General features: G+C 32.4%; 1 protein-coding gene across 1 annotated transcript in view; it reads left to right on the top strand.

Annotated features, from left to right (window-relative positions):
• Nucleotides 1–3,681: 3,681 nt before the first annotated feature.
• LOC127725594 (cleavage stimulation factor subunit 3-like) overlaps nucleotides 3,682–18,283 on the top strand; it is a 65,024-nt gene continuing 50,422 nt past the window's right edge. The window contains exons 1-3 of the mRNA XM_052232680.1: nucleotides 3,682–3,882; nucleotides 6,012–6,113; nucleotides 6,483–6,578. Of these exons, the coding sequence (XP_052088640.1) occupies nucleotides 3,862–3,882; nucleotides 6,012–6,113; nucleotides 6,483–6,578 (219 nt within the window). The 5' untranslated portion in view covers nucleotides 3,682–3,861. The remainder of the gene's footprint in view (nucleotides 3,883–6,011; nucleotides 6,114–6,482; nucleotides 6,579–18,283) is intronic.

Below are 18,283 nucleotides of genomic sequence, written 5' to 3'. Positions count from 1 at the left end.
TACATGAAAACTAAGCAAAAATGACAAAGTCAATAGACTATGACAGAGGGGGTGTGGCCAAATAATCTTCATGGAAATGAGATATGCCAATGCTTATACAACTGCATACCAAATATCATTGACCTACCACTAGTGGTTCCGCAGAAACTGACCTAATCACAAACTAATACATGTAAACTGGGCAAAGTTTCAAAGTCAATAAACCATGACTGAGGGGGCGGGGCCAATAATCTTCATGGTAATGAGATGTGCCAATGCTTATACATCTGCATACCAAATATCATTGACCTACCACTAGTGGTTCACCATAAACTAGACCTAATCACAAACTAATACATTGGTGACGCCGCCACCGACGCCGGAAACAGCATACCTATGTCTCGCATTTTGACTCCGTCAAGGCGAGACAATAAAAATGTTCTGACTCAGTAATTTCATTTACAGTTTCAGGAGCCAAAGGTGTATACAAAATTTTGAGAAAATTTGACAAATTTGTAGCTTTTGAATCATATCACATCTCCATCTTTTATATCTATTTTTTTTTTTAATTAATAAGAACTTTCTCGTTTTCGAATTTTTAAGCTATTTGATTCGACCGTGGCTTGCTAATATTATTGTTTAAAAATTAACATGTGAATATGGAAAGGGTCGGATTTCATGTCGGACCCTTTTATAATCAACTATACGGTATAGGTTCTTCTCATTGTTAAAGGTCTAACAGTTACCCATAATTTGCTTACATTCACTTCATTACATTTCTGGAAGATAGTTGTCTCATTGGCAATCATACCACATTTCCTTATTTTTTATACGGAACGGTGTTAGAATAACAAGTTGAATAGGGTAAATCTTTTTTCGTGTTAAATACAATCATGCATTTCCTTTTGGGCTCGGTTAATGTTACCAATACATTAATCTTGGTTAGAAGTAGTAAAGAATTTATAAGAAGTAGCTAGTGGATTCGGAAACGATAATCGAACAATCAAAATCTAATGTTTTGTTTTTTCAGTTATTTGTGGTACTTTGTTAAGTTTTTCTCATACTATATTTTCATATTTCTTTGTAATTGTTAAGTTAAAAGAAGAAAAAATACACGTTAAAAATTCAGTTTTAAACGGACTTTGTTTTAGCAAACTTATCAACCCGAACTTTTCATAACAGTCATGCAACTAGAAACTTATCGAGAGTTCTTTCTGTAACTTTTTTCATCCATTTTCCTTCATTTGTAGACATAAGTATCTTGATAATTTCCCTCAAAAAATGAATGCCAAACATATTTATTTCACTTACTCTGGACTCGTTTTCTCAAAAAAATTCAATCCTAATCAGGTTTAGTACTGAACGGGGTCTATCAAGCGTAATCTTGTAATTCTTTGTATAAAGGCAAAAAAAGGGGGGTGGTATTTAAAAATAATGTATATAACACAATAATATTTCGAATAAATATAATACTGACCTCCTAACAGAAAGTTCCTCTATTTTGTTGTCGGACACAATCTTGCTTAACCTTGCTGGTCCTGGCTTACAGCGTAAGTCAGAGTCTACACGATCTACTAAAGTACACATTAATTCTTCATCTGACGCAGACGACATATCTTCATAAATCGGCTTTTTGGGAAGAGTAGCTTCATTTTCAGAAGCAGATGATATATCCTCATACATAAGAAGAAAATTTCCACTTATATCCTCATCACTTTTCGTAGAATTATCACAAAACTTTGACTGAGTTATAAATATATCCTCATCGTCCGATTCCATTGTCATACAATTTTTGATGAGCTGTTTTTACTCAAACTTATACATTTATACATTTTCTTTTAAGGGGTGAGTTCAAAACTTTTTAATTCCAATTATCTTTACATAGTGATGAATATATTATTACATAGTGATGAATATAGCATCATTTTTAAATATATTTTTGATATATATGCTTATTATTTGTATCTTCAATAAAATAAATATGGTTAATATTCTGTTCTAGAAATTCGTATTTTTTTAATTCAGACCATAAAATTAATTTGTGAACAGTTTTTTATTTTCAGCTTTGAAATAATCCATCCATGAAAGAAAACAAATCAGTTCGAATAGTGAATATTTAATCACTTTATGTGAAAAATTGATTGAGAATTTGTGATTCGTAAGGGATACGTTTTACTAGGTTCCGAGTAAAGAAATGTTGAAATAATCGTAGGGGGAGGATACTGTTCTTAATCCTAAAAAAGAAATGTACAAAGAATCCATAGCAATGGTTTAAGTAAGAGAATTGATAAGAAGTAGTGGATTCGGAATCGATAATCAACCCGCGACTGACGTCGCTCGTTGATTATCGTTTCCGAATCCACTACTTCTTATCAATTCTCTACTACATAAGTGCCAGACATATTTTACTAGCTATGGACTTATTTTCCTAGGAAAATTTATTCTGGGACATATATTACTTGCCTAGTAAAATAATGGTCACGGACTTGATTACCTAGGAAAAAATGTCTGGCGGACAAATTTTACTACCGGACCGAATTTACTGTTAAAAAATCACATGTTTGCATGAACATGTATTGTTATGTCTTATTTTTTTGTCGATAAAAAGCTCTATAGAGCCAGAGACATATAAAACAATGTATTATATATCTCTGATAGAGCTTATTTTACATATTTTTGATGCACCGACTAACATGAAACTTTTATGCTTTTCACAAGCAGTGTGTCATACTTCTCCTTCGAACCCAAGTTACACAAAACTTGGTCAGAATGATCCGTAGGGTATCTTGTTTATAAGATGTAACTTGACGGTACCCAAATTGCACGTATTTTGACAGTTTTTTCACCTACGTTTATTTATGATCAAGACAAAGTTTCCATTCTGTTTTTATTTTGTAGATGTGTCATTATTTACTATATGGTTCCACCAATTTAAATTTGAATCCATGATGAATCATAGAAAAATGGGTTTGAACCCACCTCCAAATGGTCCATGATTCTGTAATGAGGAGTACCCAAATTGCATCCATGCTTAAACATGTCAAATTCACATCCTTAAAAATCGAATAACAGATGTTTTGTTTTATTTCTTCAAATATAGAACAATTTGACACTAGTCCATGCTTACTTTTCATTTTTTAAGAAATGGATGCTTGTAACATATTTAATTTGCTCATTTTTAAAAGATGACTTTTTGTGAACGTCGCATGGCGACGTTTTCGAAGATTTACTTTTTCCAGTGAATGCTTCATCTGTTGATATATACTGTGAACGTTTTGTGTATATTTAAATATACTTACCTTTGTTGATAGACGTGTATATATATATAATGTCAAATCATAAAAATACAAATTATTTAGTCTCAAAGAAAATTTGTAAGATTTCCGCAGCGATTTTTGTTGAATAGGTGCAATTTGGGTACTGTGACGTTATCAGGGGTACCAGTGAATCTCAAACGCGTGCTTTATGGTTTATGACATATATCAACTTGATATAGAGCAAATTTTATTCTGGTGATCGTTCAGATTTTTTATGTTCTAGTTGTTTTTATTTATTTTTTTGGGGGGGGGGGGTAAATAAAATTAGATAAATTTTGAAACTCACAGTGTAAATTATGGCTCTTCGCTCGCCCTGTCATTTATTCACGGGTATGAGATCGAAATGATGTCGTGTGTTCTATGTATTTCCTAAAAGTTTTCATAGCCAATCATATTGCAGCTTACATACCATCTGATGACGAGCAGCATGTCGACCGGTTAGCCAAGCACCATAGGAAAAACTGAATATGCATGGGAACTCGCGATGTCTACCACAAATAAATAATTAACATGATACCGTAGAAGTTTTCTTGTTATTTACGTGTTGTAGTTATTTATTTGAATCATGGCAGCAATGCCACCGGAGGTAAGAACGTCAATGCAACGCGACATTTTGTTTTGTTACTTACCCACGCTAGATGTGAAGCGAGATACGAATCGAAGGATTCTGCATTTAAAAATGGGAGTTTGGAAGGGTTTGACTAAAGATGAAACTTAGATATGCTTATGCGGTGGCAGAAATTCCTGCTGTATTTCAGAAGAAGATGGGAAAGAGCTAATTACAAGCAGATTATCTTTGTATTTCAACTAGTCATATTTTTAAATCAATGGCCAATGCTTAATATTTGCATATTTTAAATGTAAACGGCATCATTCAGTTAATGACAACCTTTCAGTTTGTTTGGAAAAAGCAGAAAATGCACCATTCCACATGTCTATTTTGTAATAAGTCAAAATTGTGGTCGAAGGGAAATAATTTGTATTTTTAAGCAGTCTGTTAAAGCACTTTTGAAGCCCCCTTCCACAAATCATATAATTTTCATATGACATCCCCACCCTACAAAAAAAACACCAGGATACCTTAAAGTTTATGTTTTTCAATTGCTGCTTTGTGAATTAACAGATTAACATAAGAAAATAAGTGTTGAAAAAATAAAATGTGTGGATAAAGTTTTGATAAGCCTAGGATACTATGGTTTACCTCTGTTTGTCTGTCTGTCCATTCATATATCCTACAAAAAGTAGAGAATGCTTTGATCAAGCATCTTGGAAGTTGTATGATTTATTAGAATTGGTCAAAGAAACCTCCTTGGTTGTGTTGTAACTTGTTCCAGAGTTACCCTAACCATCATATTTTAGGCAATTTTCACATATGAGGGTCTGGATGGTGGTTTACAGCACAGATACGAGACGAGATTTGAAAAAAATATATGAATTACATGCATATTGTATTTACTATTTAGAAAGTACATGTATGTCAGTCAGGGGTACTACTTGTACAAGTAATCTTTATTTACTTGAAGAAGTGAATAATAATATACTTGTATAAGTAAATTATAATGTTTGAATAATTTCCCCTTAATTTTCTAAAAAATTTACTTGTATAAGTAATTTTTTTTTACAATCCTGAAAATTCTCAAGTTTTGAGATGTAAAAACATGCCTTTTTTTCTCAGGTTAGCTCATAATTTTTATTAGAGTTCAATGTTTCATCTCATTAATTCAACAAAGAAACTAATTGTGCAAAGATCTAAAGTATTTGCGCAAGGCCTTCAAAAATTGCCTCTTGGGGGCTTGTAAATGAGCAGTGTTCTGAAGATAACAGACAAATGAGATTTTCATTGTTCATGAAATTACACTTAAATGAGTAGTAAAGACATCTGCAATGGACAGACAATTAAAAATTCTATTAGAGCAAAGAAGTCCTAAGAAATTCAAGAAAAGAAGATGGGATGAATTTTTTACTTGTATAAGTAAAAAAATCTGAATGTCTAAGGGACATAACTGAGCCAAAAAATAATTTACCTATACAAGTAAATAAAATACGCCTGTATAAGTATCCTACAAATTTACTTATATAAGTATATTAATATTTACTTCTTCAGGTAAATAAAAATTACTTGTACAAGTAGTACCCCTGACTGTATGTATCATCTCTTATCTGTAGTTCACAGAATAGAGAATAATGGGCCAAAATCTACAGAAAAGTGGAAAAAAAATAAAGAATAGAGAAAAATTACCTAAACAATTTAAGAGTACAGAAATGAAATATAATAATGATCAGCAAAAATGCCAGCATGAAAGAAATCCTCTAAAGAAAATGTTTTACTAACTTCTGAGTTGGGTAGAAATTGAAAACTATATATAATATGAGTTATTGTCCTTGAATGGTAATTTTTTACTATCACTTTTTGTCAAGCGAGTGATTTAGGCTCTTAGGAGCCTCCTTTTAGCGATAATGTTTAACTAAACTCTTATTCAGCTGATATTGAAAGTAATATTGTCAAATTACCTTAATTCCTGTTTATTTGTGCATTATTGTGCTTTCTACATTTGCAAGCCTTAAAAATTCAAGTTTTTTTCTGCTATTCATAATACATTGTACGTAAATTTGTATGTACAAGATGATCATGGAACCCATTTAATCTTTTTAATTGTTATACAAAAATACAGCAGTTAAATGATTAAATAAAATATTTTATTGAAAACTTTTCAGCAAGTGGGATATGTTCCTGACAAATTGAAGAAAGCAGAAAAGAGAATTCGTACACAATCTTACGATACAGAAGCATGGAGTGTGTTAATAAGAGACTCTCAGGTACCTACAATTATAATTAATATTTGGAAGCTGGAATTAACCATGTTTATTTCAGTAGAACTAATTTGGTCAATTCAATGAATTGGTCTCTGGTGGAGAGTTGTCTCATTGGCAATCATACCACATCCTCTTATTTTTATAATAAATATTTTCATGATTATCTTAATAAAATCTACCATTTAAAAGATATACATGCACTGACTACTTGAAACTTTTGTTGTAATACTTGCATACTACATAGTCAGCGTTTCCTTTCAATATCTAGACAACATTACCTCCAATCAGAAAATTAAGACTATACATTTGTATGTTTGTTTTTTTTTTACTTGTGAAAACTGTCCACATTTCTTTCAATTCTTTGTGTTTTAGATGAAACCAATAGAGAATGCAAGACCAGTTTATGAACAGCTTGTAGAACAGTTTCCGACTTCTGGAAAATATTGGAGGATTTACATAGAACAAGAGGTTATTTAAATTTTGTTTATATTTTTGAAGTCACATGACCTTAAGGTGCTGAAATTTATCCATATTTTTATTTTATTTTAAATCATATTACCTTTTTGAACATGATGTTTTATAATACATGTACTGGTACTGAAATTTATATGAGGTGCTTTTGACTTTTTGCAATCATTATGGTCATGTGATATCATTGTTACTGAGGGTACAAGGTCTGTTAAGTAACTTTACATTGTTACTGTTGAATATAAATCATTTACAAAGTCTTTATAGTTCTTGTTTTATATGTTGTTGACTTATTTACTTGTGAATGTGATTGAATGAGAGAGGTGATCAACCATCTGCTGAAATTTTCTACAGATCTATATAATATGAGATATAATGGACTTAGAACCCTATAGGTTGCACTTCTGTAAATATAAACAGTGCAATTTCCCTTAGAAACTCCTTTTATGGCTAAAACTGTGCCACTTTTACTATGAAGTTTCATAAAAAATTATATTCTAGAATGGAAAGTTCATTTGCACTACTATTTTTTTCAGAGTTCAAAATATAGGGAGGTGCTGCATATTTTCGACATTTATATGCCTCAAACTTCTAAGAGTTTAAACTTATACTAAAATTCTGTATTGCCCCTCCCTTCACTTTGGGTCTTCCTCAGAATTCAGTTTAGCCACTATCCATATGTATTTATACTTGTAACATTCCCAAGTCATGTCTCTACGAGATGAAACAAAGAGATCATATCCAGGAACCAGTGGGTAAACAAAACAAAATATCTATGAATATTATATATCTCCCCAAAAGAGGCGTGGTTTGTGAAACAGCTGTATTTACAAAGTGCAACCTATATAGTTGTTTTCATGGACTTTTATAATAGGCAATATGCCTCCCCTACAATACATTTATAGTTCTATTTCTTAAGACAATATCTTGTAGAAATAACACATGCTGGTGACTATTTTATAAGGTCTTTAAAAAAAGCCTTTGGACCAATTGGAACCAAACTTTTGACACACCAATCCCAAGAGTGTTTAGTTCTAAAATTGTGTTCAGTCATCTACCAAACAGTCAGGATTCTACTTCGTCAAAATTATCTCCCCATTATGCCACCTAACTTTAAAAAACGGAAGCCATTGAAGTGATGACGAGCTGTCAATTTAGCTCTTCAGTAAAAACCGATAAATATCCACATAGTATCATAACGATCCTTTTATGCCTGTTGTATTTTAAAAGACAAATGTATCTACTAGATATTAGGCATCATTAAATGTACTTTTATGCATTTGGTCAACTTAACACTAAAGTCTGATCGGTTGTCAGGGGGAATTTTCGAAAGTGCAAAAATATTTTAAAAAATACTAATTAAATATTTCTTGGAAGGGCAGGCTTAAAATATTCAAAGGTTAAAGACTAATTACCCTAGATAACACACACAAAAAAATGGAGTCTTTTTGAAGTTATGCATTTTTTAAGATCCACTTGAAAAGTCTGTAGTCAAGTACTTTTAGTAAAAAATTGTTATTCGAACACACCTACTCTGTTGTTATGACTCATTAGAAAGGTATTTCACTTGACCGATATATTTCATTTTTTAGTACTGTAAATTTTTTATGTTATTATATCAACCTAGAGCGTAAATATATTAAAAATGGTAGAATCTGAAGCAAGAAGATGTATCAAATATTTTTCTTTCATACGTTTTCAGGACAGAATTGTCAACTCAAACACGCCTGAACATGAAAAGGTGTACTCGACTTTCTCTTTTCCATGAAATTATTGCCTGTTTTGGGGATTTTTTCCCAAAAAACTGTTGCCTGGGGCAGAGATGCAAATTAATGCTCTAAAAAGATCAATCTATTATCTTTCTTTGGATTTTTTTCGGCGGAATTTATGCTTGTGCACAAAAAAGATCCATATGTATTTGCACCTACCAAATTCAACTGTTCTGTGAAAATTTGTCTATAATTTAAAAGTTTACAAATATCTCGAAGCTCCATACCATAATTTAAGTAAAAACACTTGCATAAGACGCATAAAATCCTAAATTAGGCACATCCATTAAACTTTTAAAGCACATAGAAACAGATGTAAACAATATAAATTTACCAACTTGGCCTTTTTACCTTCTCTAACAAAGAGTTCCATTTCTTTTGTTTAATTTCAACTGGGTTTCTGCCTGAAAGCTGAAAGGTATTACTTTTCTAGAAGCAGCAACTGCAAATACCTGAATCTCTTATCATTACTTTCAACCAGGATAACAAAATATTGTACAACATATTTTTTCTACTTTGATAGGTAAAATTTTCAGAATTATGTTTGGTCAATAATTTGTTTTTAGAGCCTAGAGGAACATAAGTCATATCAGTTGAGCAAAACGGTGTCTTTGGAGCCTCTTGGTTTTCGTTTCAGAATTTTTGAGCTCAAATAGTTGTAAGTCACACATCAATAGTTGTTACAAGATTGTTTTGTACATGTTTTTTTTTAAGGGAAATGCAAGTGCGACAGCTATTTCAAAGGAGCTCCCAAAAGGAACTAATTGTATTTTTGATCTTAAATAGTTACAACTGCATGTAAAGTACATGATCTTTTTGTTGCATGTTTGCATTACAGATGTATTATAAGTAATACATCCTCCTTGGAGCCTGGGTTCACAGGTATTAGAAAGAATGGGATGAGAGGATGTGTTTAATTGAAATCTTTATTTCAGCGTTGAACATAATATTTTTTTTTAAATATGATGTTAACACATACATTTTTTTTCACATGTATACATTTCAAATTGCATGATAACAAATAATCAATGTAGATATTTATTTACAATTTTATTAATTTATTCATAGACTTGAAAAAGAAGGTAATGTTTCTTGCATAAATAAACATTGCCAATGACATATTCAAATGGTTGTTTTTAATTGTGTTTTAACTTCCAGCTAAATGGGAAAATTTCACACAAGGCTGAATATATTTATAGGTACACAATGCACCCACTATTTGGAACACATGGATTGAACATGTATATTGTTAACTCAATATGAAAATTACTTTTTAGCTACAAGTCATAGTTTATGTTACATTTGTTCTTGTATGAAGCAAAATGTGTGAAATTTTCCACTACAAATGTAAATCCACAAATTGATAGCATCAAGCATTAGTAATTTTAAGGAAGCTTTAATTGGATTCCAAGTATAGCCAATATAATCTGAAGTTTTTATGGGTTTCAGCTCGCAAAGACAGAATTATCTTGATTGAAGTACAAATGTAGCTTGAGGCATATTTATTACACACACAAAAAAAAAGAGAAATATGATTTATGTAAAACATTGGAAAATGTCAATTTGAGGTTTCCATTCATAAAATTCAGATTAAATTCTGAAGTGTATCCTACATGATTAAGCCATTACACTACAAAAAGACCATTGACAGGACACGTATACAGCAAAAAAACCAACCAAAAGACATCATTAGGTCAAAATACTGTGTGAATTGAAACACACATGACTATGAAAATGGTCTAGCTATACTGTAGGTTGAAATTCTGCTTTATACTATAGCTGTCACTATTACTCAATCTGATAAAAATTATATCTTTCACTTTACTCCATTTTCAATCATTCATAGTGATTAGCTAATGATTGCAACAAATTTTATTTCAGTTAACTTGTTTTTGTCAAATATTTGTATATACCTTGTATGCAGATGCCTTATGTTAAGAAGTTTCTGCCGCTCATATGTTCATTGTCCATGACCTCATTTTCATGGTTCAGCAATTGCTTGAAAAAAGAACTTTTTGTCATGTGGAATACTCACTTGTATGTAATAAGGTAACTATATTTGGTACATGGGTTCCTTGCAAGGAGCTTCATGTCCATCAGACAGTGATCAGATGCAGATCCAGGATTTTGTAAAGGGGGGCCAGGGCCCCCAAACTAGACCTCTGGTGTTCTGATTTCACTTGACTTGACCTCATTTCATGGATCCCTTATCAAGGTGAAGTTTTCGTGATGAAGTCCATAGTTCAGATACTGAAAGCAATAGGTCAACTATATTTGGTATAGGGATTGATTGTAAAGTGTACATGTTCGTCTGGCAAGTTTCATCTGACCTTGACCTAATTTTCATGGTTTATTGGTCAATGTTAAGTTTTTACTAGTTTTGTCCTTTATCAGATTTTATAAGCAATTCGTCAACTATATTTGGTATATGGAATGATTGCTTGGTGTGCATGTTGTCTGGTATGATTCATCTGACCTTGATCTCATTTTTATGGTTCATTGGTCAATGTTCAATTTTTATACGCCCGTTTACGGGACGTATTATGGTATACCCTTGTCCGTCTGTCCGTCCGTCGTCAACATGTCGGACATTAATTCAAAAACGCTTTAACCAATATGCATGAAACTTTGGTGAATTGTTCATATCTATTGACATGAGCTCCCTTTCATTTTCTATAAATTTTGGATTTACCGTTTCCGAGTTTTGGGGTTTTATTCATTAAAAAAGGGGGGGATTTTCCAGTTTTCAGACAATAACTCAAAAACAATTTCACCAATTTGCATGAAACTTTTGTGAATTGTTTATTTCTATCGACATGAACTCCCTTTTGATTTTTATAAATTTCAGAATATACGTTTCGGATTTATGGGGTTTTATTCATTACAAAAAGGGGGATTTTCCAGTTTTCGGACATTAACTCAAAAATGCTTTCAACATTTTTTATGAAACTTTGGTAAATTGTTTATATCTATTTTTGTAAGCTCCCTTTTGATTTTTATAAATTTTCGATTTTATGTTTCCGAGTTATAAGATTTTATTTGTTTATAGTCTGACAACAGATTTACTAAGTATTGCGTAACAGCACAGTGTATTGCACAACAGCAAAATCTTTGATATAACCAATTTCAAGTTCTTTGACTACATTTATTCAGAAGCCTGTAATATATCAAATATTTAGTTACAATCCAAATTCAGACCTGTATCAAGCTTGAATATTGTGTCCATTTTTGCCCCAACTGTTCAGAGTTGGACCTCTGCGGGCGTATCCAGCTGCGCTCAGCGAAGCAGTTTATTGTAATTGGGTTGGTTTCCCAGATGTTTTAAATGATAGGCAAACTATATTTATTGTATTGTATGATTGTAAGGTGTTTATGTCTGTCCAGCTAGGTTCATCTGACCTTGACCTCATTTACATTGATCATTGATAATGTTAATTTTATGTGATACTTATAGTGAAACCTTCATATTACACACTTTCAACATAAATTCAATCATGATAAGTAAATCAGGCGAGACATTTTCAGGGTGTGCACTCTAAGATCAATATAAGTTATATTATTAATCTGATTTTGGTGTAGACTTTGTTTTACCCAAGACAATTGTTATAGAATGCCAGACATTTTTATGCTAATCAGGTGGTGACAACAGTGGTATAATTGTATAAAGCTAAACATTTCCAATGGTTAAATGAGCTAGACAATTCATAAATTTTAAATAGATTGCTCAGGGGCTAACATTTCTGGCTGTCATATTTCAATTATTATTTTGGTTAAGTAACTTGGAAGGCAGTGTTAGATTTTGAGTGATTATATCAGTTTCTATGGAATAAGTCAACTTTATTTGGTCATTGCAAGATGTAACTTCCTTTGACATAAGGACTCGTAGTGGCAACTTTATGTGTTTCAGTTTTTGTGCTGGATATAATAAAGGAGATATGGTATGATTGCCAATGAGAGAACTATCCTCCTAGTCACTTTGAGTAATATGTAAACTTTATTTTATCTACAGCATCATTATAAGGTCTCCAGGCTGGATCTCATTTACATGGTGTATTAATCAGTGTTGAAGTTTTCATGCTTAAGTCAGTTTCACAGTTACTCTGATTAATAAGTAAACTACCCTTTTATGGCAGTTTTCAACCCTATTGGTATATGCTTATATGCAGTATATATTTTTAAATCTTAGAATCTTGTAAGCCATACTATAAATTAAGTTCTTCTCATGACAAATTTACAAAAAGAAATATCTTTTACATTTTAAAGTGCATTTCAATAAAAAAAAAAGAGCGGCTTGAAACATAACAAAACAATCCAAAAAAACAATAATTAACAAATTATACAATTAAAAAGAAAACATCTGCCATGAAGAAAGTTGGCTCTAAACAGAAGAAAAATGATTTACTAGCAGAAAACACTGCTTTAAGAATTCAAACCGGTAAGTTTAAATGAAATGGGGGCAAATCAGTGTAAGAAGTTTTGTTCTTCCACAGTACCAGTTGCTAAATGAAAGGGTTACTTAAGCCAGACATAGCAGAGGCACTGGTAATCAACTTATTTTAGCTCACCTGAAACCCTGTACTTTGCAAAAGAAATAACAGGCTTCTGTGAGTCTGTCCATCCTTTTTAGCTCACCTGGCCCAAAGGGCCAAGTGAGCTTTTCTCATCACTTGGCATTCGTTGTCTGTTAACTTTTACAAAAATCTTCTCTTAAACTACTGGACCAAATTTAACCAAACTTGGCCACAATCATCATTGGGGTATCTAGTTTAAAAAATGTGTTGATGACCCAACCTGCCATCCAACATGGCTGACATGGCTACAAATAGAACATAGTGGTAAAGTTTTGCAATTTTTATACGACCTCAAAAATTAAAAAATTTTTGGTCGTATATTGGTATGACGTTGGTGTCGTCGTCGTCCGAAGACACATTGGTTTTCGCACTCTAACTTTAGTTTAAGTTAATGGATCTCCATAAAATTTTACCATAAGGTTCAATACCACATAAGGAAGGTTGGGATTGATTTTGGGGGTTATGGTACCAACAGTTAAGGAATTAGGGGCCAAAAATAAGCATTTTTGTAACTTCCAGACAATAACTTGTGTGTAAGTGTAAGGTTCCATATCACAAAGGGAAGGCTGTAATTGATTTTGGGGGTAATTGCCTCAAAATTGTAGGAATTAGGGGCCAAAAAAGGGGCAAAAAACAAGCATTTTTCTAGTTTCATGACAATAACTTGTGTGTAAGTGTTTGGACATTTCTGAAATTGTACTACAAGGTTCCATATCACAAAGGGAAAGCTGGAATTGAGTTTGGGGGTAATTGCCTGAAACGTTTAGGAATTGGGGGCCAAAAAGGGGCAAAAAATAAGCATTTTTCTAGTTTCCAGACAATAACTTGTGTTCAAGTGTATGGATCTCTCTGAAATTGTACTGCAAGGTACCATACCACAAAGGGAAGGCTGGGATTGAGTTTGGGGGTGATGAATCATAAGGGGGTTCAAAAAATTTGGGGGGGGATTTTTTTTTTTTTTTTTTTTCTTTTTTTCATTTTTTTTTTCTTTTAAAATTTTGCATTTTAAGTTGGTTATTTCTGATTTATATTTAAAAGCAAATAATAATGATATGGTAGGAGATACACACCAAACAGGATGTGTAAATTATTATATAATAAGTATTGTGCAATAGCAAGAAATTTTCAATTGCAGAGTATTGCACAATAGCAAGAAATCTTCAATTGCACAGTATTGCTCAATAGCAAGAAATCTTCAATTGCACAGTATTGCGCAATAGCAAGAAATATCCAATAGCACAATATTGCGCAATAGCAAGAAATTGTCAATTGTACAGTATTGCACAATAGCAAGAAATATTCAATTGCACAGTATTGTGCAAAAGAAGATACTTCGTATAAATTGCTTATTTCTTGATCAATTTCAATGGGGTTTTATTCTTGAAATCTTGGGGTTCTTTAATATGCTGAATCTAACCGTGTATTGAGTTTTTGGATTTTGGGCCCTGTTTTTAAATTGGTCCACATTGAGGTCCAAAGGGTCCAAAATTTAACTTTGTTTGATTTCATCAAAAACTGAATTATTGGGGTTCTTTGATATGCCGAATCTTATCGTGTATTTAGATTCTTAATTTTTGCTTCCGTTTTCAAATTGGTCTACATTAAGGTCCAAAGGGTCCAAAATTAAAGTTAGTTTGATTTTAACAAAAATTGAATTTTTAGGGTTCTTTGATATGCTGAATCTAAACATGTATTTAGATTTTTGATTATGGGCCCAGTTTTCAAGTTGGTCCAAATCGGGGTCCAAAATTAAACTTTGTTTGATTTAAAAAAAAATTGAATATATGGGGTTCTTTGATATGCTGAATCTAACCATGTATTTGGATTTTTGATTTTTGGGCCCCGTTATCAACTTTGTCCACATTGAGGTCAAAAGTGTCCAAAATTAAACTTTGTTTGATTTCATCAAAAATTGAATTCTTGGGGTTCTTTGATATGCTGAATCTAACCATGTATTTAGATTTTGGATATTTGACCATAATGGGTGAATGTCCAATTTAAAATTTTTAAGTTCTCAGACCACATTCATTCTGTGTCAGAAACCTATGCTGTGTCAAATATTTAATCACAATCCAAATTCAGAGCTGTATCAAGCTTGGATGTTGTGTCCATACTTTCCCCAACTGTTCAGGGTTCGACCTCTGCGGTCGTATCAAGCTGCGCCCTGCGGAGCATTTTATTGTCTATTATTTTGAAAACAGTTATAAATAGAAAAAATGTAAATAAGCAGAAATGTTCAGAATGTTGAGCTCTACCAATTGTCTTTATATGTCAAAACTGTCAGACGACTTCTTATATAAATTTTTCTATTTTTTATACGACCGCAAAAAAATTTTGTGGTCGTATATTGGTATGACGTTGGCGTCGTCGTCGTTATCGTCGTCCAAAGACACATTGGTTTTCACACTCTAACTTTAGTTTAAGTGAATGGATCTCTATGAAATTTTACCATAATGTTCAATACCACAAAAGGAAGGTTGGGATTGATTTTGGGGGGTATGGTACCAACAGTTAAGGAATTAGGGGCCAAAAATAAGCATTATTGTAACTTCCAGACATAACTTGTGTGTTAGTGTATGGATCTCTCTGACATTGTACCACAAGGTTCCATATCACAAAGGGAATGCTGGGATTGATTTTGGGGGTAATTGCCTCCAAATTTTAGGAATTAGGGGCCAAAAAAGGGGCATTTTTCTAGTTTCATGACAATAACTTGTGTGTTAGTGTATGGATCTTTCTGAAATTGTACTACAAGGTTCCATATCACAAAGGGAAAGCTGAAATTGAGTTTGGGGGTAATTGCTCAAAACGTTTAGGAATAAGTTGCCAAAAATAAGCATTTTTCTAGTTTCCAGACAATTACTTGTGTTCAAGTGTATTGATCTCTCTGACATTGTACTGCAAGGTACCATACCACAAAGGGAAGGCTCAGGGATTGATCTTGGGGGTAATTGCCTCATAATTTTAGGAATTAGGGGCCAAAAAGGGGCAAAAAAACAAGCATTTTTCTAGTTTCCAGACAATAACTTGTGTTCAAGTGTATGGATCTCTCTGAAATTGTACTGCAAGGTACCATACCACAAAGGGAAGGCTGGGATTGAGTTTGGGGGTGATGAATCATAAGGGGGTTCAAAAAATTTGAGGGGGGATTTTTTTTCCATTTTTATACGACCGCAAAAAAATTTTGTGGTCGTATAATGGTATGACGTTGGCGTCGTCGTCGTCGTCGTCGTCCGGCGTCGTCGTCCGAATACATATTGGTTTTCGCACTCTAACTTTAGTTTAAGTGAATGGATCTTTTTGAAATTTTACCATAAGGTTAAATACCACAAAAGGAAGGTTGGGATTGATTTTGGGGGTTATGGTACCAACAGTTAAGGAATTAGGGGCCAAAAAGGGGCCAAAAATGAGCATTTTCTAGTTTCCAGACAATAACTGTGGAACGGTGTATGGATCTCTCTGAAATTATACTACAAGTTTCCATACCACAAAGGGATGGTTAGGATTTGCTTTGGGGGGTTATGGCTCAAACCGTTTAGGAATTAGGGGCAAAAAAGGGGGAAAAACAAGGTTGTCCTGGTTAATGGACAAATACTTTAGTACAAAACATAATTTAAAGCAGTGTAAGGGAGATAAATCAAATACATCATTGAAATTATCTCCCTTACACTGCTTTTAAATTATGTATAAAGTAATGGTTAATGAACAATAAAGATAATCTAAAACAGTGTAAGGGAGGTAATCCAAATACAACGTTTTGGTTACTTCCCTTACACTGCTTTTAAATTATGTTTAAAGAAATGCATATTTATAAAGGAAGACCAGTAAAAATATCTGCAAATGTTTTCATCTTTTTTTTTTACAAAAAAATCCATATGAAAGATTTGACACTATATTTTTATTAATTCTATTATAAAATAGATTAAGTTAGCACTATGGTAAATTTAAATGGGTAATTATGGTTGCCAACTCCATTGGAAATTTGAATTGAGATTATGACCATATCTTGAGGGAAAGAATTTTTTGGGGGGAAAAAGGGGGGGGGGATAAAAAGAAATTGTGGGGGGCCAATTTTTTCTCATTTCAGATTTCAGAAATTAGAAAGAATTATTCTTCAAATATTTTTTTTTTTTCAAATTTCAAATATTGAAAAATTTCAAGAAGTAATCTTTAATTGCACAGTATGGCGCATTAGATTTGTAAAATCTTTGATCACATTTATTTATTTGTTATGCCGAATCTAACAGTGTATTTAGATTTTTAATTTTGGGTCCAGTTTTCAAATTGGTCTACATTAATGTCCAAAGGGTCCAAAATTAAACTTTGTTTGATTTTAGCAAAAATTGAATATATGAGGTTCTTTGATATGCTGAATCTAAACATGTATGTAGATTTTTGATTTTTGGCCCAGTTTTCAAGTTGGTCCAAATTGGGGTCCAAAATTAAACTTTGTTTGATTTCAACAAAAATTGAATATATGGGGTTCTTTGATATGCTGAATCTAACCATGTATTTAGATTTTTTATTTGTGGACCCCGTTATCTAATTGGTTCATATTGAGGTCAAAAGGGTCCAAAATTAAACTTTGTTTGATTTCATCTAAAATTGAATTATTGGGGTTCTTTGATATTCCAAATCTAACCGTGTATTTAGGTTTTTAATTTTGGGTCCTGTTTTTTAAATTGGTCTACATTGAGGTCCAAAGGGTCCAAAATTAAACTTAGTTTGATTTTAACAAAAATTGAATTCTTGGGGTTCTTTGATTTGCTGAATCTAAACATGTGTTTAGATTTTTGATTATGGGCCCAGTTTTCAAGTTGGTCCAAGATAGGGTCCAGTATTTAAACTTTGTTTGATTTCAACAAAAATTGAATATATGGGGTTCTTTGATATGCTGAATCTAAACATGTATTTAGATTTTTGATTATGGGCCCAGTTTTCAAGTTGGTCCAAATTGGGGTCCAAAATTAAACTTTGTTTGATTTCAACAAAAATTGAATATATGAGGTTCTTTTATATGCTGAATCTAGCCATGTATTTAGATATTTTATTTGTAGGCCCCGCTATCAAATTGGTTCATATTGAGGTCAAAAGGGTCCAAAATTAAACTTTGTTTGATTTCATCGAAAATTGAATTATTGGGGTTCTTTGATATGCCAAATCTAACCGTGTTTTTAGATTTTTAATTTGGGTCCCGTTTTTTAAATTGGTCTTCATTGAGGTCCAAAGGGTCCAAAATTAAACTTAGTTTGATTTTAACAAAAATTGAATTCTTGGGGTTCTTTGATATGCTGAATCTAAACATGTGTTTAGATTTTTGATTATGGGCCCAGTTTTCAAGTTGGTCCAAGTTGGGGTCCAAAAT

Source organism: Mytilus californianus, unplaced genomic scaffold (genome assembly GCF_021869535.1).
Source record: "Mytilus californianus isolate M0D057914Y unplaced genomic scaffold, xbMytCali1.0.p SCAF_15, whole genome shotgun sequence".
Lineage (NCBI taxonomy): Eukaryota > Metazoa > Mollusca > Bivalvia > Mytilida > Mytilidae > Mytilus > Mytilus californianus.
This window is presented reverse-complemented; position numbering and strand designations above follow the sequence as displayed.